Source organism: Myotis myotis, unplaced genomic scaffold (genome assembly GCF_014108235.1).
Source record: "Myotis myotis isolate mMyoMyo1 unplaced genomic scaffold, mMyoMyo1.p scaffold_m19_p_17, whole genome shotgun sequence".
NCBI classification, from domain to species: domain Eukaryota; kingdom Metazoa; phylum Chordata; class Mammalia; order Chiroptera; family Vespertilionidae; genus Myotis; species Myotis myotis.
Window position 1 is genome coordinate 24,082,287 of NW_023416321.1, and position 26,829 is coordinate 24,109,115.

General features: G+C 44.1%; 2 protein-coding genes and 5 non-coding genes across 7 annotated transcripts in view; all 7 read left to right on the forward strand.

Annotated features, from left to right (window-relative positions):
• The first annotated feature begins 83 nt into the window (after positions 1–83).
• On the forward strand, positions 84–247 carry LOC118672528. Its single transcript, XR_004973094.1, has one exon. It is a non-coding gene; the product is annotated as a U1 spliceosomal RNA (small nuclear RNA).
• A 3,383-nt stretch (positions 248–3,630) lies between these two features.
• Positions 3,631–3,794, forward strand: LOC118672505. Its single transcript, XR_004973075.1, has one exon. It is a non-coding gene; the product is annotated as a U1 spliceosomal RNA (small nuclear RNA).
• Positions 3,795–6,783: 2,989 nt separating this feature from the next.
• LOC118672517 lies at positions 6,784–6,947 on the forward strand. The gene has a single exon (XR_004973084.1). It is a non-coding gene; the product is annotated as a U1 spliceosomal RNA (small nuclear RNA).
• A 243-nt stretch (positions 6,948–7,190) lies between these two features.
• The window catches only part of TEX14 (testis expressed 14, intercellular bridge forming factor), a 69,601-nt gene continuing 49,962 nt past the window's right edge, over positions 7,191–26,829 (forward strand). The window contains exons 1-7 of the mRNA XM_036341816.1: positions 7,191–7,461; positions 10,279–10,415; positions 16,620–16,734; positions 22,534–22,699; positions 23,325–23,461; positions 25,050–25,131; positions 25,854–25,984. Of these exons, the coding sequence (XP_036197709.1) occupies positions 10,280–10,415; positions 16,620–16,734; positions 22,534–22,699; positions 23,325–23,461; positions 25,050–25,131; positions 25,854–25,984 (767 nt within the window). The 5' untranslated portion in view covers positions 7,191–7,461; position 10,279. The remainder of the gene's footprint in view (positions 7,462–10,278; positions 10,416–16,619; positions 16,735–22,533; positions 22,700–23,324; positions 23,462–25,049; positions 25,132–25,853; positions 25,985–26,829) is intronic.
• LOC118672597 lies at positions 11,974–12,187 on the forward strand. Its single transcript, XR_004973145.1, has one exon. It is a non-coding gene; the product is annotated as a small nucleolar RNA U3 (small nucleolar RNA).
• On the forward strand, positions 14,499–14,712 carry LOC118672596. The gene has a single exon (XR_004973144.1). It is a non-coding gene; the product is annotated as a small nucleolar RNA U3 (small nucleolar RNA).
• Positions 14,984–15,682, forward strand: LOC118672250 (transcription factor BTF3 homolog 4-like). The gene has a single exon (XM_036341817.1). It carries the CDS (start codon positions 14,984–14,986, stop codon positions 15,287–15,289), a length of 306 nt encoding a protein of 101 aa, XP_036197710.1. The 3' UTR covers positions 15,290–15,682.

The following is a 26,829-nucleotide window of genomic DNA, read 5'->3' on the forward strand; positions in this document are numbered from 1 at the left end:
AGTCTTTATTTTGTAAGTGATGGTATAGGAATAGCATGAAGAGTGTGATTGTATGTGTTTAGTTTTGGAATCTCCAGCAACTCATACTTACCTGGCAGGGGAGATACCATGGTCATGAAGGTGGTTTTCCCGCGGTGAGGCTCACTCATTGTATTCCAGGTGTGCTGACCTCTGTGATTTCTTCAAATGTGAAAAATTCACCTGCATAATTTGTGGTAGCGTGGGGCTGCGTTTCTGCTTTCCCCTGTTTTCTATGTTCAACAGTAGTGTATTCTGGTGTGAGCAAGGGTTACTGCATGCATGTTGATTCACATATACCAAATTGTCTAGCAGAGTAGGGTGTAATTATTCTGTTGACCAGTCACTGAGCGACACTGGCCAGGCTGCATTTTTTTTTTAATTTTTTTTTTTTTATTGGTTTTGAAAGAGAGAAAAAGGGAAGGAGGAAGAGAGAACATCTGCGGTTCCATCCATTGGTTAATTCTTATAAGTGCCCTAACTGGGGATTGAACCCACAACCTTAGTGTATGGGGACTATGCTCTAACCAACTAATGGACAAGGCTCATGTACAAGTTTTTGTGTGGACAAACGTTTTCATATTTCTTGGGTATGTGGCTAGCAGTGGAATTGCTGGGTCATAGAGTAACTCCATGTTTAACTTTTTGAGAAACTGCCTGTTTTCCAAGTGGTTGCACCATTTTACATTCCTACCGTAGTGTATAAGGGTTCCAGTTTTTTTCACACCCTCCCAACATTTGTATTATCTGTCATTTTAATTCTAGCCATCCCACTGGGTGTGAAGTAATATCTCGTGGTGGTTTTGATTTACATTTCCCTAATGAGTAATGGTGCTAACCATCTTTTCATGTGCTCATTGGCTATTTGTATATTTTCTTTGAAGAAAAATCTACTTAGGTCTTTTGCCCATTTTTAAATATCAAATTGGGTTGTCATTCTATTGAGGTGTAATCATTCTTTATATATTCTAGATGCAAATTCCTTATTAGATATATATATACGACTTACAAATATTTTCTCTCATTCTGTGGGTTGTCAGTGTCCTTTGAAGAACAAACGTTTGTAATTTTGGTTAAGTCTTTTATCTAGGTTTTTCTTTGTCACTTGTGTTTTTTTTTTTTTTTTAAATATATTTTATTGATTTTTTACAGAGAGGAAGGGAGAGAGATAGAGAGTTAGAAACATCGATGAGAGAGAATCGATCAGCTGCCTCCTGCACATCTCCCACTGGGGATATGCCCGCAACCCAGGTACATGCCCTTGACCGGAATCGAACCTGGGACCCTTCAGTCCGCAGGCCGACGCTCTATCCACTGAGCCAAACCGGTTTCGGCGTCACTTGTGTTTTTGATGTCAGATATTAGAAACCATTTCCTGTGTTCACTGATTTGGCTCAGTGAATAGAGCACTGATCTGAAGACTGAAGCGTGTCCCGGGTTTGATTCATCAGGTCAAGGGCATGTACCTTGGTTGCAGTTCGATCCCCAATAGGGGGCGTGCAAGAGGCAGCTGATCAATGTTTCTCTCTCATTGATGCTTCTGACTATACCTCTCTTCCTCTCTGTAAAATCAATAAAAATATATTACAAAAAGAAACCATTTCCTAACCTAAAGTCATGAAAATGTATTACTGTATTATATATATATATATATATATATATATATATATATATTTCAGAGAAGAGAGAGGGTGAGAGATAGAAACATCAATGATGAGAGAATCATTGATTGGCTGCCTCCTGCAAGCTCCACAATGCAACCTGGGCATGTGTCTGACTGGGAAACCTGTGACCTCCTGGTTCATAGGTTGACGCTCAACCACTGAGCCATGCTGGCCAGGCTATGCTGCTATTTCTAAAAATCCAAAAACAGATATTTTGGGAAGTGGTGAATGCATGGGAATGGAGGGGAAAGAATATGCAAAATATGGTGATTACTATGGAGTTTAAATGGGAAAATTCCAGGTCATACAACTGTGACTGTGAAGAGATCACAAAATAGCTTTCTGGCCCTGGCTGGTGTTCCTCAGTGGAACACCACTGAGCATAGGCCCTTGCACTAAAGGAGGGTCAAGGGTTCAATTCCCGGTCAAGGGCATGTACGTGGATTGCAGGTTCAATCCCTGGCCCCTGTAGGGGAGCATGTGGGAGGCAACCAATCGATGTGTCTCTCCTACACCAATGTTTCTTTCTCTCCCCTGTTTCCCTCCCTCCCTCTTGTTCTCTTTCACTCCCTCTAAAAGAAATCAATGGAAAATATCCCCCAGTAAGGATTAACAACAAAAAATAGCTTTCTGAGTTTGCAGCTCATTCAATGACCCTTCCAAAGACTAGTTTATTGTAGCAGACGCTGGTATTTGGACTTGCTTTTGGTTATGGTCTATTGAAAGTCTAGTCCAGAAGATGCTCTGCCATTCCCACTCCAAGCAGTGTTTAGTTACAGTAAGTCTGAAATTCCTTTGGAGTCTACTGTTGGCTGTTTATATTAAAGGGATGGCAAGCCGTTTAGTGAACCAGCAGCCGAGATTGGGAGCATGCTGTTTGAATATTATAGATCTCTGCTGGGGCTGAGACAAAGGTGTGATTAACATTCGAAGTGAGCTATAGAAAGGCCTAGTTGAATTCATACCAAAGTTGGCATCAGAAAAGTGGGTGCATATTTATTTATTTATTTATCTATTGATTGATTGATTGATTTTTGAAGAAGGAAGCATGCCAATTGAGAAAAACACTAGCCAAGGACTGGCCTTTGAAGGATTGCCCTAATTAGAGCAAGAGAGGAGAAGGAAGCCCTTGAAAGAAGCTGGGGAAAGAGCAGAGGTGAGCATGTAGTTAGGTGTTCCAAGAAAAGGCCACTGCTGATGGTGCTGAGGGCTTGCAGAGTATGTGCACTTTCATGATCGTTAGTCACTTGTGACCTTTGGAAAAACCCAGTAATTTTTCGGTTTTTGGTAGAGCAGGGAGAAATGGAAAGAAAGAAAGCATAATATGTGAACTCTGAATTTCAGTCCAGATCTTGGATTCCAAAACTCGCTCTTTGCGATACACCCACTAGCAGGCGGCCACGGCATTCTCGACTGGATGCCCTGCTCCTCCCTTCTTAGGCGGAAGCGGGACGGGGCTGGCGTGGACAGTTGGTCTCCAGGGACCTGTGAAGCCGGCTCGCGACTACAACGGCTTCGTGTCCGTTTGCTCAAGGGACTCCACCCGGGGAGATCCGAAGACCTCCGGCTACAGCGAAAGTTGGGAGAGGGGAGACTTGGGTCGGGAAAATAGCCTGGTAGACGCCACTTAAATCGGGCGACTGGGAGAAGGAACCCATCTTCCAGTCCTTCGCGATAGTGCGCAGCTGCCGATCCCGCCCCTCGAGGTGCGCGTGACGTAACGCCGGGAGGCGGAGTATGTAGATTACAGATTGAGGGCTATTGGGAACCGTGTTCCCTTGGAAGATAGGCATTATGTTCCGCTGTTACCAATACTAAGATATAGTACGAAAATATGAGTTTATAGTCGCTATATGTAGATGAAGGCCGATTAGAGTGGTTGCAGGAGTGACCCGAAGCGTTCAGTGGTGTACGCGGCAGCAGGAAGTGCCGGGGACAGGCCCAACTCATACTTACCTGGCAGGGGAGATACCATGATCACGAAGGTGGTTTTCCCAGGGCGAGGCTTATCCATTGCACTCCGGATGTGCTGACCCCTGCGATTTCCCCAAATGTGGGAAACTCGACTGCATAATTTGTGGTAGTGGGGGACTGCGTTCGCGCTCTCCCCTGGTTTTGTGTGTGAATGATAGACGTCTACTGGGGTTTTCCTTTATTTTCTGTTTAGGCTGCAGCGAGTTCTTCTTTTGTGACATTCTTTCCTATGGCTTAAGATTTACAGCTGAAATAGACAAGGCTAAAAAACAAAAGGTTAACTGTTCTTATTAACTGGTTCTGGTTAGTGGCTGGAAGACACCCTGAAGAGCAGTGTTTGTTGGAATACAACCTGAATTGGCAGGGTAGCAGTGATCTGAAAGATCTGTAGGTGTGCAGGAGCTCTTCAAATAATTCTTGTGCTGAGGGGCTGTGTTGTTATTCTATATTGGCTTATTTGTGGTCTTTGACTTGGTCACTGTAGTTGGTTGGTTTATTCTGGGGCACAAGCAACTACAGTAATAATTACTGATAATGTCTTCATTCCTGGAGGGTAAATTAAAACAATGACAACTAAAAGATGGTAAAAATCAGTTTGAAGCTATGTCTATCTGATGCTAAACCCTACCTTCACACTTTAAATACTATGCAAAATAGCCTTCGGATTTGGTCCCCTCATTCTGAAGAAAAATATAGTCTGATATTATTGAAAGTCTGTAAATCTGTAACCTGTATCTCACAATCAGTAACATCATTTTAATGTACTTTTTTCTAGTAATTTTCCTTAAGGATACATATTTTTACAAAATTGCAGTCATCGTATACGTATATTTCATCTCCTTTTTTCCTGTTAACCTTATAAAAAAATTTTTCATGTTGTTTTTTTTTTTTTTTTAAATATATTTTATTGATTTTTTACAGAGAGGAAGGGAGAGAGATAGAGAGTTAGAAACATCGATGAGAGAGAAACATCGATCAGCTGCCTCCTGCACATCTCCTACTGGGGATGTGCCCGCAACCCAGGTACATGCCCTTGACCGGAATCGAACCTGGGACCTTTCAGTCCGCAGGCTGACGCTCTATCCACTGAGCCAAACCGGTTTCGGCTTTCATGTTGTTTTTTATATTACTATTATCTTGGGTAAATAATCCACTTCTCTGTTACTTTGATATCTAGAGTTTGAGAGTGATTTTAGTTTGTTTTTTGGTTTTTTTTGCAATTATAGGTAAATCTGTGATTGATACCCTTGTGTGTAGGACATTGTCTTTCTCTAGAATTACTTCCTTTAGGCCAATTAAAAGAAATTTCTAAGTCAAACAGTGTGAACATATTTTGGCACTAGATGTATATAATTATGGTTACATTTTTTAATTTTATTATAAGTAATAAAGTCATGTTACAGAATATTTATGAGAGGGGAAACATTAGTCCATAGTTCTTATTGACACTAACAAAATTATGTTAGTTTGCATTTTGGTATATTTCCTTTAAGTTTCTCAAACTTTGCCTTTTTAGAAACAGTTTAAATCAGAGTAATACCATTATAATCAATAGTATACATTCAATTTCATATGCTGCTCTTTTTTGCATACAATACTATACAATTTAGTCTTTCCTGTCATTCTTTTTCTTTATTTTTTTGAATATGTTGTTTTTTTGTTTTGTTTTGTTTTTTGCTTTTTTTTTTTTTAAATATATTTTATTGATTTTTTACAGAGAGGAAGAGAGAGAGATAGAGAGTTAGAAACATCGATGAGAGAGAAACATCGATCAGCTGCCTCCTGCACATCTCCTCCTGGGGATGTGCCCGCAACCCAGGCACATGCCCTTGACCGGAATCAAACCCGGGACCCTTCAGTCCGCAGGTCGACGCTCTATCCACTGAGCCAAACCGGTTTCGGCTGAATATGTTTTTATTGATTTTAGAAAGAGAGGAAGGGAGAGAGAGAAACATCTGCCTTGGTTGCCTCCTGCAGGCCCCTTCCTGGGGATCCAACCCGCAACCTGAGCATGTGCTCTGACACGGAATCCAACCAGCGACCTTTTAGTGCACAGAATGATGCCCAACCGATTGAGCCACACTGGCCAGGGCTTCCCTCTCATTCTTAACTTGAAATTCTTTTTATAATTAAGTATGGACTATGAAATAAAAAAAAGAATCTAGACTTTGAACGATTAAAGGAATCAGGGTAAGTAGTTTCTTAAAAATTTTAAAATATTTATATGTCACCTCTACTCACCCCAGTAATTTAAGGCACTTAAGATGCCTGACATCTATAATAATAAAAGCGTAATATGCTAATTAGACCAGACAGCCGAACAACCTTTCGGACACAGCCAGGGCTGCTGGGGCAAAGACAAGCCGTTGTGGCTGCGAGGGCCGAACCACTTTCATGAATTTTGTGCATTGGGCCCCTAGTATTAAAATAATAGGGGAAACAACTAGAAGTCACCCTAAAAATCATTAATTATAATTTTTATTTTCTTATTCATTGATATGTGAGAGAAACATCAACTTGCTCCTCCATCCATGCATGCACTCATTGCCTGCCCCTGTATGCATCTCAGCAAGGGATTGAACCCACAGCCCTGGCCCATTGGGATTTCACTCCAACCAACTGAGCTATCCAGCTGGGACCATTTTTTAATTAATTAATTTTTGTTATTGTTGTTAATTCTCACCCAAGGATATTTTTCCATTGATTTTTAGGGAGAGCAGGAGAGAGAGGGAAAGACAGAAAAACATGAATGTAAGAGAAATACATCCATGGATTGCCTCCTGCACGAGCCCGGACCAAGGCTGGGTTCGGGGAGGAGCCTGCAACCGAGGTATGTGCCCTTGACTGGAATCCAACCAAAATAGAGCGGACGTATCTGCTTCAAGTATCAGAGTGACGTAAGTGACGAGAGGCGGGGATATGTAGATGAGCAGCGCGGTGACTGCTGGTACGAGTGTATTAACGGGACAAAATTTCCTCTGGGTACCCAAAAGAATGTATCTTAGTCTCTGTCATATACATAACACTGCAATTTAGAAACGAAGGGCAGAGGACTCTCAACATAATTAACCATGACTTAAAAGTGTGTTGAAGATGATGGTGACGTGCCAGGCAAAATGGACAACTCATACTTACCTGGCAGGGGAGATACCATGATCACGAAGGTGGTTTTCCCAGGGCGAGGCTTATCCATTGCACTCCGGATGTGCTGACCCCTGCGATTTCCCCAAATGTGGGAAACTCGACTGCATAATTTGTGGTAGTGGGGGACTGCGTTCGCGCTCTCCCCTGATAACTTGGTTTTGTAAAGATAGAATTTTGCATTCAAAGTATTCTTGAGAGCCAAAGCCGGTTTGGGTCAGTGGATAGGGCGTCGGCCTGCGGATTGAAGGGTCCCACGTTCGATTCCGGTCAAGGGCATGTACTTTGGTTGTGGGCACATCCCCAGTGGGAGGTGTGCAGGGGGCAGCTGGTCAATGTTTCTCTCTCATTGATGTTTCTAGCTCTCTGTCCCTCTCCCTTCCTCTCTGTAAAAAATCAATAAAATATATTTTTTTAAAAATACAGTATTCTTGAGAATAGCTTTTTTTTATTTTGGGTAAGTTGGGTGCAAACAGTTATGTGGCTCTCTAAAGGCTCCTCTTTTGTTCGTGGGTATAACTTGTGGTATTTTGGCTCACTACTCTTAGGTTTTTGTTATAATAGGAACCTTTTCTTACTGATTTGAGAGAGGAAAACATGGATCCAGTTGGTTGGTTTCTGCATGTGTCGCAAAGGAAGATTTCCAACCGAGTTACCTTGCCAGGTCCCTAGTTAAGTTTTCACTCTAGTTGTGGAATAACGGTTATATAGAAGGGACACTATTGAGTCTAAAGTAGTGAAATGTATTTGTAGCTGAAACGCCCTGTGAAAACTGCCAGGTGTTGGTGAAGATCTGGAAAAATTGGAATTCCTGTGCACTGCTGGTGGGAATACAAAAATGGAATGACCACATAGAATATGTATGGCAGTGCCTCTAAAAAATTAAATATGCAGTTTCCATATGATCCATCATGGATATAGACACAAAATAACTGAAAACGGATCTGAAGAGTTATTTGTACATCCCTGTTCCTAGCTAGCAGCATTATTTACAATAGCCAAAGATGGAATCAACACAACTGTCCATCAGTGGAGGCATAGATAAACAATATGGGGGTGTGCATGTGTATCCATACACACATGTAATGGAATATTATTCAGCCTTAAAAAGGACATTCTGACATGCTACAACATGAATGAACTTTGAGGGTGTAGTGAAGTCATCCAGTCACAAAAGGACAAATGCTGTATGTTCCCATGTTTCCACTTATGTGAGGTACCAGGAATAGTCAACTTTATAAAGACAGAAAGTAGAATGGTTGTTGCCCAGGGCTGGGAGGAGAAAATGGGGAGTTAGTGTTTCATGGGTATGGAATTCCAGTTTGGGAAAATGAAAAAAAGTGTTGGAGGCCGATGGTTGCACAACAGCGTTTATATACTCAATGCCAGTGAACTGAACACTGAAAAATGTTTAATATGGTACATTTTATGTTGTATATGTTTTATCTCAATAAAATAAGCAATAAAAGATTAAGCAGCAGTGTCACATGCAGGTGAACATTCCCGTATGACAGAGCCTGAAAATACAAGTTGGGTTTGTCCAGTTCTAAGAAGATAGTGGGGACTTCTTTCAGCAACCCAACGTCAGGAGTATGGGGAAGAACAAACACCACATTAACAGGCCCTCAGTGCCGGTGGCAACCCAGCTGAATGGAGTGGAGGAGATAGTTACCGTAGACTGCCCTTTCAAGAAGACATATAGCCCTGACCGGTTTGGCTCAGTGGATGGAGCGTCGGCCTGCGGACTCAGGGGTCCCAGGTTCGATTCCAGTCAGGGGCATGTGCCTTGGTTGCGGGCACATCCCCAGTGGGGGTGTGCAGGAGGCGGCTGATCGATGTTTCTCTCTCATTGATGTTTCTAACTCTCTATCCCTCTCCCTTCCTCTCTGTAGAGGATCAATAAAATATATTTTAAAAAAAAAAAAGAAGAAGAAGACATATGACATAACTTGCTATTTTTAGTGTATTCGTTTGCTAGAGCTGCCATAAAAAACTACAGAATGGGGTGGTTGAAACTACAGAAATTAGCTTTCTTACAGCTCTGGAGTCTGGAAGTCCAATCAAGGTGCCAGCAGGTTGGGTTCTTCGGGGATTCTCTCCTTTGCTTGCAGATGGCTGCCCCCTTTCTGCCTTTTTCACATGGTGGCTCCTTTGCACTCGACCCTCAAGATGAAGTCTCTTCCTCTTCTTGTAAGGACACCAGCCATGTTGGATTATGACCCCATTCTAACAGCTTCATTTTTACTTAATCACCTCTTTAAAGACCTTATCTGCAAATACAGTCACACTCTGAGAACACCCAAAATATTAGCATTTTCCACATTTTTGCCAGTGGATAAATTAATAAGAGTTACTTCACAGTAACCTAAAGCCTCCTGGCTAGTGAAGACCTACCAAATGTGTCAGCCTTCATGGCTTCTCCTTTTCCTTCACCTCATATCACACCCTCTGTGTCTCTCCCTTGCGATGGCAGCAATCCACTTTTAGATGTCTTACATAGCAACTGTCACACTTGAGACACATGATAGGTGTCGCACAAACACATGATTGCATGATGGTCAGGTGTGGATGCCACATGTAGAAAGTTAAAATTTCTCAGCATGGTTCATAGCATATACAGTAACCAGTAACCACACAGTTTACTTGGTGCCAGCCAGACACAGCTCTAAGCCCTTTTACACGTATTAGCTCATGTAAACATCTTGGCAACCCGCAGACTATTATTATCCCCACTTAGAGAGGAAAACTTGAGGGCTATCAAGGTTAAATAATTTTTTCAAGGGCACATAGTTAGGGAGCAACAGAGCTTCAGAGTCTGAACTGTGTACCCAACCCACCATGTTATACTGTCTAAATATTTACATAATGACTGCATTTGTGTACTGACCTTTCAGAGTTAATACTCTCCTACTTATCATGATACAACAAACACGTTTATGTGTGTGTGTGCGTGTGCGTGTGTGTGTGTGTGTGTATATGTTTTTATTGATTTCAGAGAGAGTAAGGAAGAGGGAGAGATGGAATCATCAATGATGAGAGAGAATCACTGATCCGCTGCCTCCTGCACCCCCTCCTCTCTACTGGGAATTGAGCTTGCTACTCAGGCAAGTGCCCTGACCGGAAATTGAACAATGATCTCCTACTTCATAGGTTGATGCTCAACCCTGAGCACACCGGCCAGACACTAACATGTTTACTTCTAATTTTGCTTCCTAGTAGTCACTAGTATTTCAGTCCTGAGAATTAATAACAAATATATTCAGTTCTTTAATTTCAACGGTAACATTGAGAATAAAGGTTAATCTTGTAGAATTTCAGTAATCGTTTCCCTAATCCTGTTCATTATAAATGAAAATGGAAAAAATGTTACAGAAATGTGTGTAAAATTTTTTAAAATTAAAAAAAATGGTGAAAGAATCCAAGTTGCTTGCTTGCATTTCCGATCCAGTTGGACTAAGCATGTTCCTTTCTTTTGAAACAGGATGTCTCGGGCAGTTCAGCTTCCAGTTCCCTGTCCCGTGCGGCTTGGTTCCTTAAAAGGTGACTCCTTGGAAGCTCAGCTTCATGAATATGTTAGAGAAGGGAGTTACCTAAAAGTGAAGAAGATTCTTAAGAAAGGTAGGCACTGTGTTGAAATGGCAGATGCAACTGGGTCCACATTTCTGATAAGCGTTGGAAGGAAAAACGGGTCATTCCTAAAAACTGAATTCTTGGGGAAATCAGAAGTTAAATCAGATGAGATGTTCCCCACCAATGCAGTCATATTGTTTAATAGAGGTCTTATGCTAGGGAACCATTGATCCTGGCTTTTTAGCTATCCTTCTCTGTATCATATTTTTAGTGGTTACTCTAGTGAGTATCATAATGCATCTTTAATTTTTCAGTCTACTTAATATTGTACCACTTCACAGAATACAAATTTCAACCATACAGGCTCAGTTCTCCCCTTCCCCTGTCCTTTATTATAAAGATTCCATACGTGTTATATTTGTATGAATTTTGAACCCCATAATATAACTTTATAATTTTCGATTTGAAAAATCATATATACTTTAAAGAAATTAAGTGGTTTGATTATGGCGGTCTAGGGGTGATTTTCTTTATATCTCTCCTACGTGGGTTTCTTACCTTGAATATGCAAATTAATCTTTTACAAATTTGGGGACCTTTCTGTCATTATTTCTTCAGACACCCTTTCTGTTCCATTCTCTCCCCACCTTCTGGAAATCCACTTATATTTATGTCAGACTTTTGGGTATTGTCCCACAATCCTCAAAGCTCTGTTAAGAATTTTCTTCTATTGTCAGTTTGATGACTCTTCCTCTGTCATATCTAATCTGCTCTTAACCTTACCCAGGTTCAGTAATTTGCTAGAGTGACTCACAGAATTCAAGGAGACATTTTACTTACCATTACTGGTTTGTTATAGAGGATACAAGGCTCCATGTCCTATTCGGATACACCACCACCTCAGCGCTTCATGTGTTCACCAGTCTGGAAGCCCTCTGAGCCTCATTGCTTAGGGGCTTTTATGGAGGTTGCATTGCCTAAGCAGGGTTGATTAAATCACTGGCCATTGGTGATTCCACTCAACCTCCAGTCCCTCTTCCCTGCCAAAGGTGGGGGCGGGGTTTGAGGTGAGGGGCAGTGTGGAGCAGAAAGCTCTAACCCTCTAACCCTGGCATGGTCTTGGTTTTTCTGTTGACCAGCCCCTCTCCTGAAGCTATCCAGTAACCCTCCTGTTTCTTTCAAGGCAAAGGAAACCTGATCTCCCCAAGCTGGTGTACTTCTGTAGCAGGCAGTTCACCCTGACCAATAGCAAGAGCAGCATTTCCTTAACCTGTAGTGAGATGGCCTGACCCCCTGGACCCAGGTGGTGCCTGGTGGGGTGGGTAGGATAATAGCATCTCGCTCTGGGTGGGAGTAAGTCGCCTGCAACATGTGATTGGCTGCTAGTAGAAAGCTCTATGCTAATAAGCCCTATGTTAATATTGTTGTTTTGAAGTGTTTCTGGTGAATTTACAAGTGAAAGTGATGTTTTAAACTTTTCCATTTCCATTTTTATAAAATATTAAATAGCACATAATTTGTTAGGTTAAATTTACCTAAATAATGTCACCATGACTAAAATGTGTGTAGCTGCCACAGACCCACCAGAAGCTGGGAGCTCAATATTAAGACTATACTTTCAGGGATCATTTCTATAGTTCGTTACTAGAGAAGTTTCTCTGATCGTGTAGAGCACCCGAAACCACGAGGAGGAGGCGTGGCGTTCTCTCCTGAGCGTGAAGCCGGCGCTTGGTGTTGCCTTTGCAACTGCCACTTGCCATTGATGATCGTTCTTCTCTCCTTGATGGAGAGCAAGAGGGAGAGGACGCAGTCTGAGTGGCTTCTGATTCTTCCTGTTTAAATGTCAGTATAGTTGTCCTAACCGATTTGGCTCAGTGGGTAGAGCCTCGGCCTGCAAACTGAGGGGTCCCAGGTTCCGTTCAAGGGCATGTACCTTGGTTGCGGGCACATCCCCAGTGGGCAGTGTGCAGGAGGCAGCTGATGGATGTTTCTAACTCTCTGTCCCTCTCTCTTCCTCTGTAAAAAAAACAATTATATATACATTATAATGTCAGTATAGTTGGTAATGTCCCTGAGTGTCTTGTTACTTACTCCATTGGTTGGTTCTTGTATGTACCATCCCCTGGTGAGGCATTCTAAAATTAGCATTGTGTTCCCGTGCATGGGATGAGGCTCCAACCAAGTCAAAGTGTGTAACCTTTGGTTTTATCATGTCTATTTGTTTATTTATTTATGTTTGCTTGTTTATTTAAGATGAGCTTTTATTGATTTTAGGGAGAGAAAGAGAGAGAAACATCAAAGATGAGAGAGAACCATTGGTTAGCAGCCCCACACTGGGGATCATCTGCTCTCAACCCAGGCATGTGAATCCAACCGTGACTTCCGGGTTCATAGGTAGACGCTCACACTGTGTTATTTTTTCCAACCATTACTTAGCATTTAATATCCATATCTTTGGGGCACAATCCTTTGTTAATTTTCTGCATCTGGAGGTTTGGTTTGTTTCTCATTGTTTTGTTTTTTAATCATCCAAGGATATGTTTTATTGAAGGGATTGGGGAAGAAAGACAGCGAAACATGGATGGATTGCCTCCAGCAAATGAGAAAAGTCCCTACCCTATATACAGATTAGGGAGACGGTCTGGTAGGGAGACAGATATGCAGGGCTTTATAAGCTATTTAGATAGGCTCTATTTATTTATTTTTAATATGTTTTTATTGATTTCAGAGAGGAAGGGAGAGGGGAAACCTGGGCATGTGATCTCCTAGTTCAGGGGTAGATGCTCAACCACTGAGCCACACCAAGCAGGCAAGATATGTTTCATTTTTGGCCCAAGAGCTGGGGAGCTAGGAAGCTTTAACTAGGGGAATGATTTGTTTAAAAACAAAATTCATCTCTGGCCAGATTTGCTCAGTGGTAAAAGTGTCAACCTGAGCACTGAAGGGGGGCAGGTCTGATTCCTGGTCAAGGGCCCATACCTGGGTTCAGGTGTGCCGGGCGCCTGCGGGAGGCAACTAATCAATGCCTCATATCCACCTCTCTCCCTCCCTCCCCCATCCTCCTTCTAAACATCAACGGAAAAGAAAATATCCTGAGAATTAGCAACAACAAAAAACCCACAAAATTCAAACAAGTATATCTAAAGACCTAATCAGCTTTATTAAGTGATTCATGAATTAGGCATCAGCCCATTCTCTGAGGGGTACAAAATAGAAAGTTTTTATAGGAAGTAGGGTGGGTTAAAGGAGTTATTAGTGAAAGAAAAGAAAGGTTAATTTTGGGTTGGGATGTACTTTCTTAGGGGAAAGAGAAAGGGAAGGTTTTTTAAAATTATGTCGCTGGCCTCTTCTTTTTTTAAAAGAATGTTTTTTATTTGTTTCAGAGAGGAAGGGAGGGGGAGAAATAGAAACATAAGTGATGAGAGAGAAGGGTGGATTGCTTGCCTCTCCCAGGCCCCCAGCTGGGGATGGAGCGGGAAACCCCAGTGGTGAACTCGTGGCTCATAGGTCCACGTCCAACCGCTGAGTCACACTGGCCGGGGTCGGGTTTTCCCTTTTTCTTTTTCTTTAAACAGATGTACTGTCCTGCTTGTTTAAACACAATTTACAGTTCCTGTGTACCTAATGATCACTTGATTTGGAAAACATTTATATGTCTGGCACTTGGATCACAGGACAAAATAAAAAAATAGGAAGTGCTTTGCAAATGTCAGAGTTCTGCTTTGGGTCATCGCTTTTATCTTCCGCTTTTATGTTTTTCTTGTGAAAGGTCTCCGCTTCCACGCAGAAGTCTAAACAGAGGCTTGTCCCCCGACGCGCCCGCGCACTCGGATGTAGACAGCGTTTACGTGGTGAACGGCGCTGCGGGACCGCGGGGGAAGCGGGGCGGGTTGGTAATTACTGGCGTGTGATTGGCTGTTTAGCAATTGCATGTTAATTACAGTGAACTGTAATTAACTTTTCGGAAACGCTAGGATTTAAAACGCTTTGTCGAGCTTTCTGAATGAAAAATTTTTGAGAGAATACATGGCAGTATATATATGGGTAAGATAGTACCACGTTAGAAAAACTCGCCATCAGTGTAATATGTGTGGCTTTCGTTCACTGCGGAAACGCCCGCGGTGCTGAGTTAAGACTATACTTTCAGGGATCATTTCTATAGTTCGTTACTAGAGAAGTTTCTCTGATCGTGTAGAGCACCCGAAACCACGAGGAGGAGGCGCAGCGTTCTCTCCTGAGCGTGAAGCCGGCTCTTGGTGTTGCTTCTGCAACTGCCACTTGCCATTGATGATCGTTCTTGTTCTCCTTCGGGAGGGCAAGAGGGAGAGGACGCAGTCTGAGTGGTTTCTTTAAGGTACAAATAAAGCTTTAATTGGTTTTTAACCAGCGTTTAGCGTGTAAGTAGTTATGCCGGTTTTACTGTTCGTTAGGGTGGAGTTTTTTTTTCCTGTTTAAAGCAGCGTGGTTCAGGGTATGGAGGTGTGTTTAACTTCTGGGTCAGGCCCGGGCTGGGCATCTAAGGTCCAGCTCCAAGACAGAGGGTGGTCCATAGAAGAGCTACAGCTGATGACAAAAGACTGGCTCTGAGTAATAGAGTTGGTGTAGAAGAGGTAAGCATGCTTGGAGATGATGGGGTAGTTACTTATTTCAATAATCCCCAAATCCAAGCTTCCCTTTCTGCTAACACCTTTACAATTACCGGTCATGCAGAAGCCAAACCATTCACAGGAAAGGTTCCTGAACTATCATGTCAGCTTGGTGCTGACTGCTTAACAAGCTTTCGGAAGTTAGCAGAACAATTCCCTGGGCGAGTGTTGGATAGCAAAGGCCCCAAACCAGAAGACATTGAAGAGGAAGATGATGATGTTGTTCCACATCTTGTAGAAAATTTTGATGAGGCATCAAACAAGGAAGCTAACTAAAATCTTTTCTGGTTTTTGGAAGCTGGCATGGACTAGACTGAACAAATCAGCTATGTGGCTCCAAAGTTTTACCGACACAAAAAACATCAACTGTTACTACTTCAGTAATACAAATATTTTGTATATTCACAATGCTGTTTGTTCAGCATTTCCATCATTTGATTTTGCACTTCCTCCTAGTATCTTTTCTTTTGGTCAGAATAAGTAGTATTGGTGCACTTTGAGGGTGTTTTGATTTTTGATTCTTGGGTTGTTGTTTTTTTGTTTGGGGTATTTTTGGTGTGCATTTGTATATGTTTTTGTATGTGTGTGGGTATGTGCGTACACACTGGAGAGCAAATTGGAAAACAGTTCTATTTATCCTCCTCTTTTCCCCAGTAGAAATAAAACACATCTTTACATTAAAAATAAAATTTGCGCCGTAACCGGTTTGGCTCAGTGGATAGAGCGTCGGCCTGCGGACTGAAAGGTCCCAGGTTCGATTCCGGTCAAGGGCATGTACCTTGGTTGCGGGCGCATCCCCAGTAGGAGGTGTGCAGGAGGCAGCTGATCGATGTTTCTCTCTCATCGATGTTTCTAACTTTCTATCTTTCTCCCTTCCTCTCTGTGAAAAATCAATAAAATATATTAAAAAAAAATAAAATAAAATAAAATTTGGGCATTGACCTCTTTCCCCATCAAATTAAGTTTCTGTTTTAGTGGGATGGGATATAAATATAAATTTACTGTTTCAAGTAATTATTTTATATTACTGTCCTCACCTTTACACAGTATCATTATTACCACCACCCCATTCCTCATGCCCTCTGTAGGTTAAAAAATTTTTTTTTCACACATGAAGTGGTAAAACACTTCAGTGCAACTTCCTGAGTATATAACGTGTTTTTTTAAAATTTATTTCAGAGAGAGAGAGAGAGAAACATCAATGATGAGAGGGAATCGCTGATCAGCTGCCTCCTGCTCACTGGGGATGCCCTTCTGTTTCATAGGTTGGCCAGGCAGTAAATGACGTTTTTGTTTTTTAAAAATATTTTTTTAGTTATTTCCGAGAGGGAGAGAGAGATAGAAACGTCAATGATGAGAGAAACCCAAGCATGTGCTCTTGTCCGGAATCGAACCTGGGACCCTTCAGTCTGCAGGCTGATGCTCTATCCGCTGAGTCAAACAAGCTCACGTAGAGCTTTTCTTTTTTGAGAAACAGTTTGCAGTAGTAATACATATAAGTGCTGTGTAAGGGAATTTTGATTTTTTGCCCCTTAGTATGAATTTTCCTAGTTTTATCTCAGGAAATGTCCTGTTCTTTACATTGATCCTGGTATTTGCTTTGCAGGAATTTACGTTGATGCAGTTAACTCCTTGGGCCAGACGCCGCTTTTCCTGGCATCATTATTAGGCCTTACAAAACTAGTGGATATTCTGGTGGATTATGGATCAGATCCAAATCAGTAAGTAGATAATTTTCTATTATCTAGAAAATAAATAGTAGTGTATGCTTTTAAGATGAGTTAGGCATTTGGAAACTAATCTGACAAGATAGTAAAATAACTTTTACTAACTTACGTCAATGACATACAGTTGTATGTGTATGTTGAAACATACCTTCAATGTTAATAAACGCAGTTTTACTTGGCCCTATGAAATAAGTGAAACTTATTAGTCATTCATTCATTTATTAACTAGTTAGTCATTGACAGCATGCTTTTCATATTTTTTTTTATATTTTTTATTGATTAAGATATTACATATGTGTCCTTGTCCCCACGTTACCCTCTACCCCCCCCCCCCCCCCGCTCATGCCCTCACCCCCCCGTTGTCCATGTCCATTGATTAGGCCTATATGCTTGCATATAAGTCCTTTGGTTGATCCTTCCCCCTTACCCCCACCCTTCCCTACCCTCCCTCCAAGTCCCGACAGTCCAATCAATGCCTCTCCGTCTCTGGATCAGTCCTTGTTCATCAGCTTATGTTGTTCATTATATTCCACAAATGAGTGAGATCATGTGGTATTTATCCGCTCTCCAGTTCCATCCATGCTGTGGCAAATGGTAAGAGTTCCTTTTTCTTCTTCCTCTTCTTAAAGAATATCTTTCAGCATTTCATATAATGCTGGTTTGGTGGTGATGAACTCCTTTAGCTTTTTCTTATCCGTGAAGCTCTTTCTCTGACCTTCTATTCTGAATGATAGCTTTGCTGGATAAAGTAATCTTGGTTGCAGGTTCTTGCTATTCATTACTTTGAATATTTCTTGCCAGTCTCTTCTGGCCTGCATGGTTTCTGTTGAGAAATCAGCTGACAGTCGTATGGGTACTCCCTTGTAGGTAACTGACTGTCTTTCTCTTGCTGCTTTTAAGATTCTCTCTTTATCTTTTGCTCTTGGCATTTTAATTATGATGTGTCTTGGTGTGGTCCTCCTTGGATTCCTTTTGTTTGGGGTTCTCTGCGCTTCCTGGACTTGTAAGTCCATTTCTTTCACCAGGTAGGGGAAGTTTTCTGTCATTATTTCTTCAAAAAGGTTTTCAATATCTTGCCCTCTCTCTCCTTCTGGTACCCCAATAATTCTGATGTTGGTACGCTTGAAGTTGTCCCAGAGGTTCCTTACGCTATCTTCATATTTTTGGAATCTCTTTTCTTTTTTCTTTTTCGGTTGGGTATTTTTTGTTTCTTTGTATTTCAAATCTTTGACTTGATTCTTGGGATCCTCTTGTCTGCTGTTGGATCTCTGTAAATTATTCTTTATTTCAGTCAGTGTATGCTTAATTTCTAGTTGGTCCTTTTTCATGTCCTCCATGGTCTCACTATACTTATTGAGGGATTCATTAAATTTATCGGCGGTTTCCATAAAATTCTTGAAAAACCTTATAAACGTGGCCTTGAACTCTATATCCAATCGTTTCCTTTCCTCCATTTCTGCCATTTGTGACCTGTTTCTTTGTCTCCGCATTTTGGCAGCTTCCCTGTGTTGATGGAGTGGCCCTGTGCGCCAGGTGTCCTGTAGGGCCCAGTAGCTCAGCCTCCCCAGTTACCTGGGGTGGACACTCTTGGTGCACTCTTGGTGCCTTGGTTGTTATAGAATCACTGGGAGGAATTGACCTCCAGGCCAGTTGGCTGTGAGAATCAGCTGTGTCTAAAGTGGGAGAACTTCTGTGCTGAAGACACCCTTCTGGGGCAAGACTTGCTTCAGTGGGGCTTTGGTGCTCACTGAGTCTGCTCCCTGAGTGTGTCCCTTATGGATCTGAGGAGTTGCAGTCTGGATGGTCCCCCTCTGACCACTGGGTACAGTGGCTCCTGGATCTAAGGAGGTGCTAATTCAGCCTCTGCCTGAGGCCACACAGCAGGAGCCACGAAGAGGCTCAGCTGTGAAGCAATGCAAGCGGCTGTGGGGCCTTGGGCCTTCTCTTGGAAGTTCAGGGTCTGCCTGGTTCGGCTGCAGTTAGGTACATTCACATGCAAAAGCCTCTGCCGCAGCCTGGGTGGGGCGGGGTCTCAGGGAGTCAAAGGGCGGAGAAAGCAGCTATGGCCGATTCTCCGCCCGGAGTCGCGCGTCTCAGTGTTCCGGTAACGGCTGCAAGCACCTCTGAGGGAAAGCCGCACTCAAGTTTGCCCGCTGCCCGACAGTCCAGCTTCTCCCCGTATGAGACCTGGGTCCCCAGAGACTTCCCGGAACCGGAGTTCAGAGCAATCGGGAGCTTGTGATTCAAAAAGACAGCCGCGTCCTCAGGCGCCACCCCCTTTCCTCGCGCGCGCGAGCCGCCGTACCTCTGCACTTCACCTCCGCAGCGCCTCTGGCTCTCAGCGTGCTTTTCTTTCCTTCTAGTTGTAGAATTTACACTCAGCCAGCCTTCCTGTTGTTCTAGATGATGTCTGCTCTGTCCTTTGCGGTAATTTTCAATTGTTGTGTGAGGCGACCATTTCCCGGTGTTTACCTATGCCGCCATCTTAGTTTTTCCCCATGCTTTTCATATTTTACCCCAGGTTATAATTTGTATGCTTTATTTAAGTGGTTTTTACCAATTAATATACTTGGCATCACTTTATCAGGATGATTTTTGCCTGGCTCTTGTAGTTGTGGTTTAAAAGAATCTGCGATTAATAGTTGGCCTAAATTTTAATATGGAACAGCAACACACTGTAATGAGCCAGCCTTATAGTGAACATCCTTTTTCTTTGCTTAACACTTTTGATTTTCCCAGAGCCGTTCCAGACACTCAGCTCTCTGGATCTTTACCACTGGCTCCTCGACAGAGATGAGACAGCATGTATTTTCACAGTCCACACTGGGCAGCAACAACAGGCTTTGAATGCTTACATGGTTCTATCTGATTTTCATAGTTCTGCCAGAATGTGAACCAATCATAAAAGTCATATAGTAGTTTGCCCGTATTACATAAAGAGGTCCTGTTCAAGGTATTTAACAAGCCATATTGGTGTCAGAAAGTTTTACTTTTCTGCTGTTGTTCTCTTTTCTGTTATAAGATTGCTTACTTAGTGGGAGAAAACTGTGGACAAAGAAAAAAAACCCTCAAAAAACAATCAGTATGAGAATTCTGTAACCAAGAGATAATACAAAGAAAATTTTTGCTTTGTTTCCATCCAGAATTTCTCTGGACTAACATATACCACTCTCCTGTCTCTAGTGTATTGTTTAATTTCAAAGGTCAGAAATAAAGGACTCGCTCACCTGATGTTTGCAGAAAACAGCTCTCTAGGGAGGCCAATCCGGGACTCCCTGCGGTTCCACAACCCAAAATGCAACATTTTCCAGGCATTTGCATTTACATCTGTTTTGTAGAGGTTTATTGCTCTTTTCTTCTTTTTTAAAATTGATTATTGATTTTAGAGAGAGAGGAAGGGGCGAGGGACAGAAACATCGGTTTATTGGTCCACCTACTTATGCCTTCACTGGTTGATTCTTGTATGTGCCCTGACTGGGGAGATCGAACCTGCAACCTTTGCATATCAGGATGATGCTCTAACCAACTCAGCTATCCAGCCAGGGTACTGGATTCTTTAAAGATTAAATCATTCAACTCTAGTTTTCCAGCCCTGACCCGGTGGGTCAGTTGGTTGGAGCAGCATCCCAGTGTGCCAGGATTGCAGATCCTGTATCAGTCAGGACACAGATAACAAGAATCAACCAGTGAATATGTAAATAAGTGGAACAACAAGTCCATGGCGCCTCTCTCTCTCTCTCTTTCTCTCTCTCTCAAAATTAAATAAATAAAAAAAGAAGAAGAAAAATCTTTAATATTCCAGATTAGGGAACTGATACCCAGAAATTTTAAGTAAAAGGTTTATTTTGGTATAAAAAACATTATTCCTTTCTTTTTTAGCATTCATGAGAAATGAAAAATAATGTCCTCTCTCTTCCCCCATCCCTCCTTACTGTTTATGGGAAGAATGATGAGAAGATTGTAAAACATTATACAAATGTGTTTTTAGAGCAGAGAGGATATTACAGTTTTCAAAGTACAGTGTACTACACTGCTTGTCAAACCCAGCAGTAGAAGCTGGCTCAACATGAGCCATCCCAGTGGTTCCCAGATGCCTGGGGACAGGCCAGCATGTTGGTGTCACCTGGGGAACTTGTAAAAAATATACATTCCTGCCCAGCCAGTGTGGCTCTGTAGTTGAGCATCAACCTATGAACCAGGAGGTCAGGGTTCGATTCCCGGTCAGGGCACATGCCCGGGTTGCGGGCTCGATCCCCAGTGTGGGGCATGCAGGAGGCAGCCGATCAGTTTTGATGTCGATGTTTCTTTCTCCTGCTCCCTTCCTCTCTCTCTAAAACCAATAAAAACAAAAAGCAGTTTTTAAAAAAAGTAGGTTTACATTTGTGAGTACGTGAAATAGTTTATTCTTATATTATTGTTCATTAATTGTTGTTTTATTTTCCATAGGAACAACTGCAGAGCTACTTTTTCCCTATCCTGTATGGTCTCAAATGGAAATTTCTTCAACATATATATTGAGTGCAGAACAGTTTATATAACACATTCTGTTTTTAAAAAAAATATATACTTTATTGACTTTTCACAGAGAGGAAGGGAGAGGGACAGAGAGCTAGAAACATCCATGAGAGAGAAACATCGATCAGCTGCCTCCTGCACACCCCCCACTGGGGATGTGCCCACAACCAAGGCACATGCCCTTGACCGGAATCGAACCCGGAACCCCTCAGTCCACAGGCCAACGCTCTAGCCACTGAGCCAAACCGGTCAGGGCATATATAACACATTCTTATTCCTACCTGTATATGCACAGGAAATTTCTGGGAGAATACACTTACATAGTAATTGCCTCTGGGCAGGAGATCGGTGGGGTCTGGAGTTGGAAGAACCTTCTTATTTTTCTTATCTCTTCTTCCTCCTTATTTGACTTCTCTTTCCCCATTTGTGTTTTTCTTTTTAAAAAAATGTTTTTATTGATTTCAGAGAGGAAGGGAGAGATAGAAACATCAATGATGAGAAGAATCATCAACCGGCTGCCTCCTGCACGTCCCCTACTGGGGATCAAGCCTGCAGCTCGGGCATGCGCCCTGACCGGGACTCGAACCACAACCTTCTGGTTCATGGGTCGACACTCAACCACCGAGCCCCACCGGGTCGGCTGTTTTTGTTTTCAGTTAAAGAGAGAAAGCTCTCCAGGTGATTCTGTCCTGCAGCCAAGTTAGGAATCACAGCTACAGGTCACATCTCACTATATCTTGGACACAATAAGGGCCAAGATAGTTTATTGGCTTTGGTTAAATTTTTCTGACTTCTAGATCCTTCTTGCCCAGATTGCTCATGCCAAGGTCTGTGGGCCTCTACCATAGGACTTGGGAGCTAGAGACATTCCCACACGAGAGAGACAGTCTCTGGTTAGGCTGTGCTTCACCAGCCTGACCCCAGGACTCAGCAAACATGAATTGTTTTCAGGGCAGCCAGTGTCAGGGGTTAGAGGGGGAAAGAACACCAATTTGGAACCATACCCGTACCGGGCTGTGGCCCTTAGTTCTGCCGTTTTGGTTCCTCGCTTATTCTTGGGAAGTGATAGTGCCTTGAAGGGTAGAGGTGAGGATGGAGAAAGGGTGTGTGTGTAAAGCTCATTTTGGTACAGACCGGACACCTTCCAAATGGCATGACTATAATCCTCATCGCCAAAGGTGGCCTCTGTAGAAAGGAAGCCTCCTGTCACCCACTGAATTCCCCCTGCTCTGTGGAAGGGAGGGTGTTGCCATGGACACTCCTTGTATCCCCCTCCAGCCGCTGCTTTGATGGGAGCACCCCTGTGCACGCAGCAGCGTTTTCAGGCAATCAGTGGATCCTCAGCAAAGTGTTGGATGCAGGGGGTGACCTTCGACTCCACGACGAGAGGGGTCAAAGCCCGCAGGCCTGGGCCCTGACAGCCGGGAAGGAGTGCAGCACTGTGGTAAGCGTGGGCCCCCTCTGCAGCCACCCTCAAGGCCGAGCATTGGGCTGGGAGCCAGGAGCCCAGGCTAGAGGCTGGCCCTGGGACAGCACACGAAGGGGAGGGGAGGTGGACAGAGTTTCCTCCCCTCACTGCCCTCCCTCCGGTTCTCCGCTCATTAGCTGGGGGACCTTGGACAAATCATTTCACTCTTCCTGCCTAGTTTATCTGTTGAAGGGGGAGGCACTTGGAGGAAATTATTGCCAACATCTCCCTGAAAACATGTCATACCTTTGGAAAATCACCAGTGGTTCTCAACCTTCTGGCCCTTTAAGTACAGTTCCTCATGTTGTGACCCAACCATAAAATTATTTTCGTAGCTACTTCATAACTGTAATGTTGCTACTGTTACGAATCGTCATGTAAATATCTGATCTGCAGGATGGTCTTAGGCGACCCCTGTGAAAGGGTTGTTCAACCTCCAAAGGGGTCGAGACCCACAGCTTGAGAACCGCTGACTTAGACCCTCCCTTTCCTGTTGGGGGGCTCCCGGCTCCTAGACCATGCACCTCAGACCACCTCACAATTCCTCTGAAGGGCGGGAGCCCCTTGCTGTGCGGCACTGAGCCCCTCTGTGGTATTGCAGATGGTGGAGTTCATGCATCGCTGCGCCTCGCACATGCAGGCCGTCCTCCAGGACTTCTCCTGTGACCTCCTGAAGAAGGTTGACTCCACTGAGCGGCTCATCTGCAGCCTGCCCCGGTTCGGGGGCCTCATGCCGGGGTGAGTGCTGCCTCCCCTCACAGGCCCCCGGAGCGTGGGCCACATAAGTCCCTCCAGCCTCTGGCTTACCCACAGGGATGAGCTCAGAAGGCGGTGTGGCCACTGGAGAAGGATGGCCATTCCCCGGCCAGGAATGTCCAGGGCAATGAGTTCTGGGCTCCAGTGGAGATGCCCTGTGCTCAGCAGAGAAGGAACTCTTCAGGTCTGGGCAGCTTAGCAGAAAGCCTTTCTCAGAACCTCTGGATGGAGTTGTTGTTTTGATATCTTGAACTATGGAAAGCATATTTCTTTATTACTAAGGTTGCAAATGACCACAAATACTTAATTTACAGTTCCTCAGGCTGTTTTGAGCTGGCGTGAGAGACTTGCTGCTAACTTGGGGTGGGCAGCTGCAGGAGACGGGCCGCAGGCTCAGTTATTTTACATTCTCGGGACTTTATTGCCTTAGGGTTTGTAGTCAGAGAACCCTTTTCATTTTGGTTTTCTCTGCTGGCTGTCTTTGTCATCAGGGTGGCTAGCTTCGTCACACTCTGGAGGGCTCCCCCATCCTGTCCTTCTGTGCACATGGAGTCCTGGTTCTCCTCTGATGACCAGGACGCTGCTGGCTTCTCAGGCGAGATGAGTCAGAGATGCCTTTGAGCAGTGATGCCGAACTGCTCCCCCGGCTGCTTCTCTTGCCGGTCTCGGTTCTTCACCCAGAATCCAGAATGACCTGTGAAAAATGGAAGTTGGGTTGTGCCCCTCAGTTTGTACAAAAAAACCTTCTTAGGGTCTTTCCCATGACTGTCAGGATAAACGCCCACATTCCTCATCTGGCCTCTGTGCCCCCGCCTGTTCCAATGCTCACACTTCCTGGCCAGCCTGGAGGGTCTTGGCAGACCACCTAGGGCCCAGGCGTAGTCCCTGCTGCTGCTCTGTGACCCCAAGCTCCACCTTCCCCATCTGTAACATGAGAAAGGTGGACAAGAGAAGCTTTATGATTCTTTCCAACTTTGACCATCCGTGCTCGTTATTGGTACATAATGAATCACCCCCACCCCCCAGCTTAGCAGTTTCAAACAGTAGTGATCATTTGTGTCTCCCATAGTTTCTGTTGGTCGGGGATCAGGGAATGGCTTAGCTGGGTGGTTGTAGTTCAGGGTTTCTCCAAAAGTTTCAGTAGAGATGTCTGCTGGGGCTGTCATGACTGGGGCTGCAGGATCCAGCTCCAAGGCGGCAGGCACACTCACCTGGCTGGGTGTCAGGCTTCCTTATTGGTGCCTCATCCAGAGCAAGTGACCTACGAGAGATCAGGGCAGGAGCGCTGGTGGATTTAGCCTTGGGAATCTCACCAGTCATTTCTGCAATACGCTGTTGGGTTCCAGGCCAGCTCTGTCTGTCCTGGGAGGGGCTGCACGAGGGCCTGATTTCTAGGAGGTGAGACTCACAGGTGCCCTCTGAGAGGTGGCTCGTATCCCCTGCAGTTCCATGATCACAAGTTAAGTGGTAAAGTCAAAAGCCACCACGCATTCTGAAAACTTGGTTCATCGTTGTTCCTCTGGATCTGGGTGATTAATCCTTATTTATCTCCTCTTTTAAATATTTCTAGAAGCCCGAATGGCCCTTCTAAACGACCGCGTAAAACTGGAGTCATTTCTGCCCAAAGCATCCACAGCTTTGGCTTTGGGAAGGTAAGAGGTTGCCTCTGACGGCCAGTGTTTGCAGGAGAGTCACCTGGCCCTCCTTCTGGACCTGTGTCTGGCGGCTTTGTGCAGCTCCTCTGTCTCATCGTCTCCAAAGTGGGTTTTCTTTTTCTTCTTTACCACTTTTGCAGGACAAGTGCCTTTTCCTGTTGCTTTCCTTATTGGAAAAAAAAAGGTGGAAACTCTACAGAGATTCCTTGAGCTAGATTTCGGGAGTTTAGAAAATGATCCTTTACATTCCCAGTAAAGGCACCAAACATGGTCTCCCTGTAGAGAGGCAGAGAGCTGCGCCGACCCCGTGAGCCTTATTTGTGGTTTATGAGTGTTGTTGGCATGCCTTTAAGGAATTGATGTTTTATTTTATTTATTTTATTTTTAAGGAATTGCCATTTTAAACAGAAATGTTTTGAGTATCTTTTGGATCATTGGTTCTGCCCATGGGAGAAAGAGAGTTAGGAAATGTTGCTGGGTGATTGGGTAATGTTTGCTGACACTCACCGCAGTCCTGAGTCTGTTGGTTGTGCCAAGGTAGCCTGGGGTGGATGTGGGGGGAGAGGAATGGTGACTGCACACAGGCCTGGTCCTGTGGGGGACCCTGCTCAACGCTTCAGGCAAGTGTCTGAGCTCTTTCCATGAGCCTCAGTTTCCCCACTAGTAGAAGGGGAAGGATATTCGAACTTTGCAGGTCAAAGCTGTGTTTTTGCTTTTAGTTTTGTCTTTCAGCGAGGACACGGGTGACCTATTTAGGAACTCTTCCAATCATTGGAGAAAAGGAAATAATTCAAGCTGATGATGAGCCTGCCTTTTCCTTCTGCAGTGGCCCCTACATGGTCATGACCAAGTAAGCAGAGTGGCCCGCGGGAGTTGTGAGCGAGTCCCATGGGGAGCATGGGCTTTGTGCGACTTCCTGATGCGAGGAGGGTTCTAGCCTAACACTGAAGGACATAGGTCTGAATCAGGGGTTCTCAGCCTGGGCACCATTGACATACTTGTCTTTGGCCGGATAGCCTTTGCTGATGGTGGCTGTCCTGTGCATTGTATGATATTCAGGAGCCACTCTGGTCTGTACTCTAGAGGCCAGTGGCAGCCCTCTTTGCCACCCCCTCGAGTTGTGGTTGTAACAGTCAGTGTCTACAGACATTGCCAAATGGCCCTGGTTGAGAACAACTGCTCCGAAAGACGACTCACGGCCGTGTTTGAACCTCTCTGCTTTCTAGAGAGTTAGAGGCAGCGTACAGGAACGGTCTGGCCCCTGATACAGGCCAGAGGGTATTGAGGTGCCCATAGAAGCCGGAACAGGTATTAACTACAGCCCTCACCAACCAAATGCAGCGGAGGTGGCAGTGACAGAGTTTGGCTGTGACGGAAGTCCCCGGGAGACCTGCCTCCTGCAGGGTCACAGGAGTTGTCCTGGCCAAGGTCTCTTGGCCGCCTTCAACCTGGACACTTTCCTGCGTGGAAGAAACCCCTTTCTGAAAAGGCTCTCTGTCCCTGCAGACATGGGTCTTCCTGCGCAGGCCACCGGCCCGTCATCAGGTCCCTTCCTCCTCTCTCTCCATTGCTGTGGCCTCTGCCCAGGTCATCACTGCCCCTCACCTAGACTGGCCTCCTAACTGGCTTCCCCTTCTCCAGACCACCCCTGCCTACCATTTTCCACACGGCTGGTACCATTGTCTTTCTAAAATA

Bases quoted from the DNA above. Each gene is read 5' to 3' on its own strand.
- LOC118672250 (XM_036341817.1), top strand. From the start codon at position 14,984: ATGCTTGGAGATGATGGGGTAGTTACTTATTTCAATAATCCCCAAATC.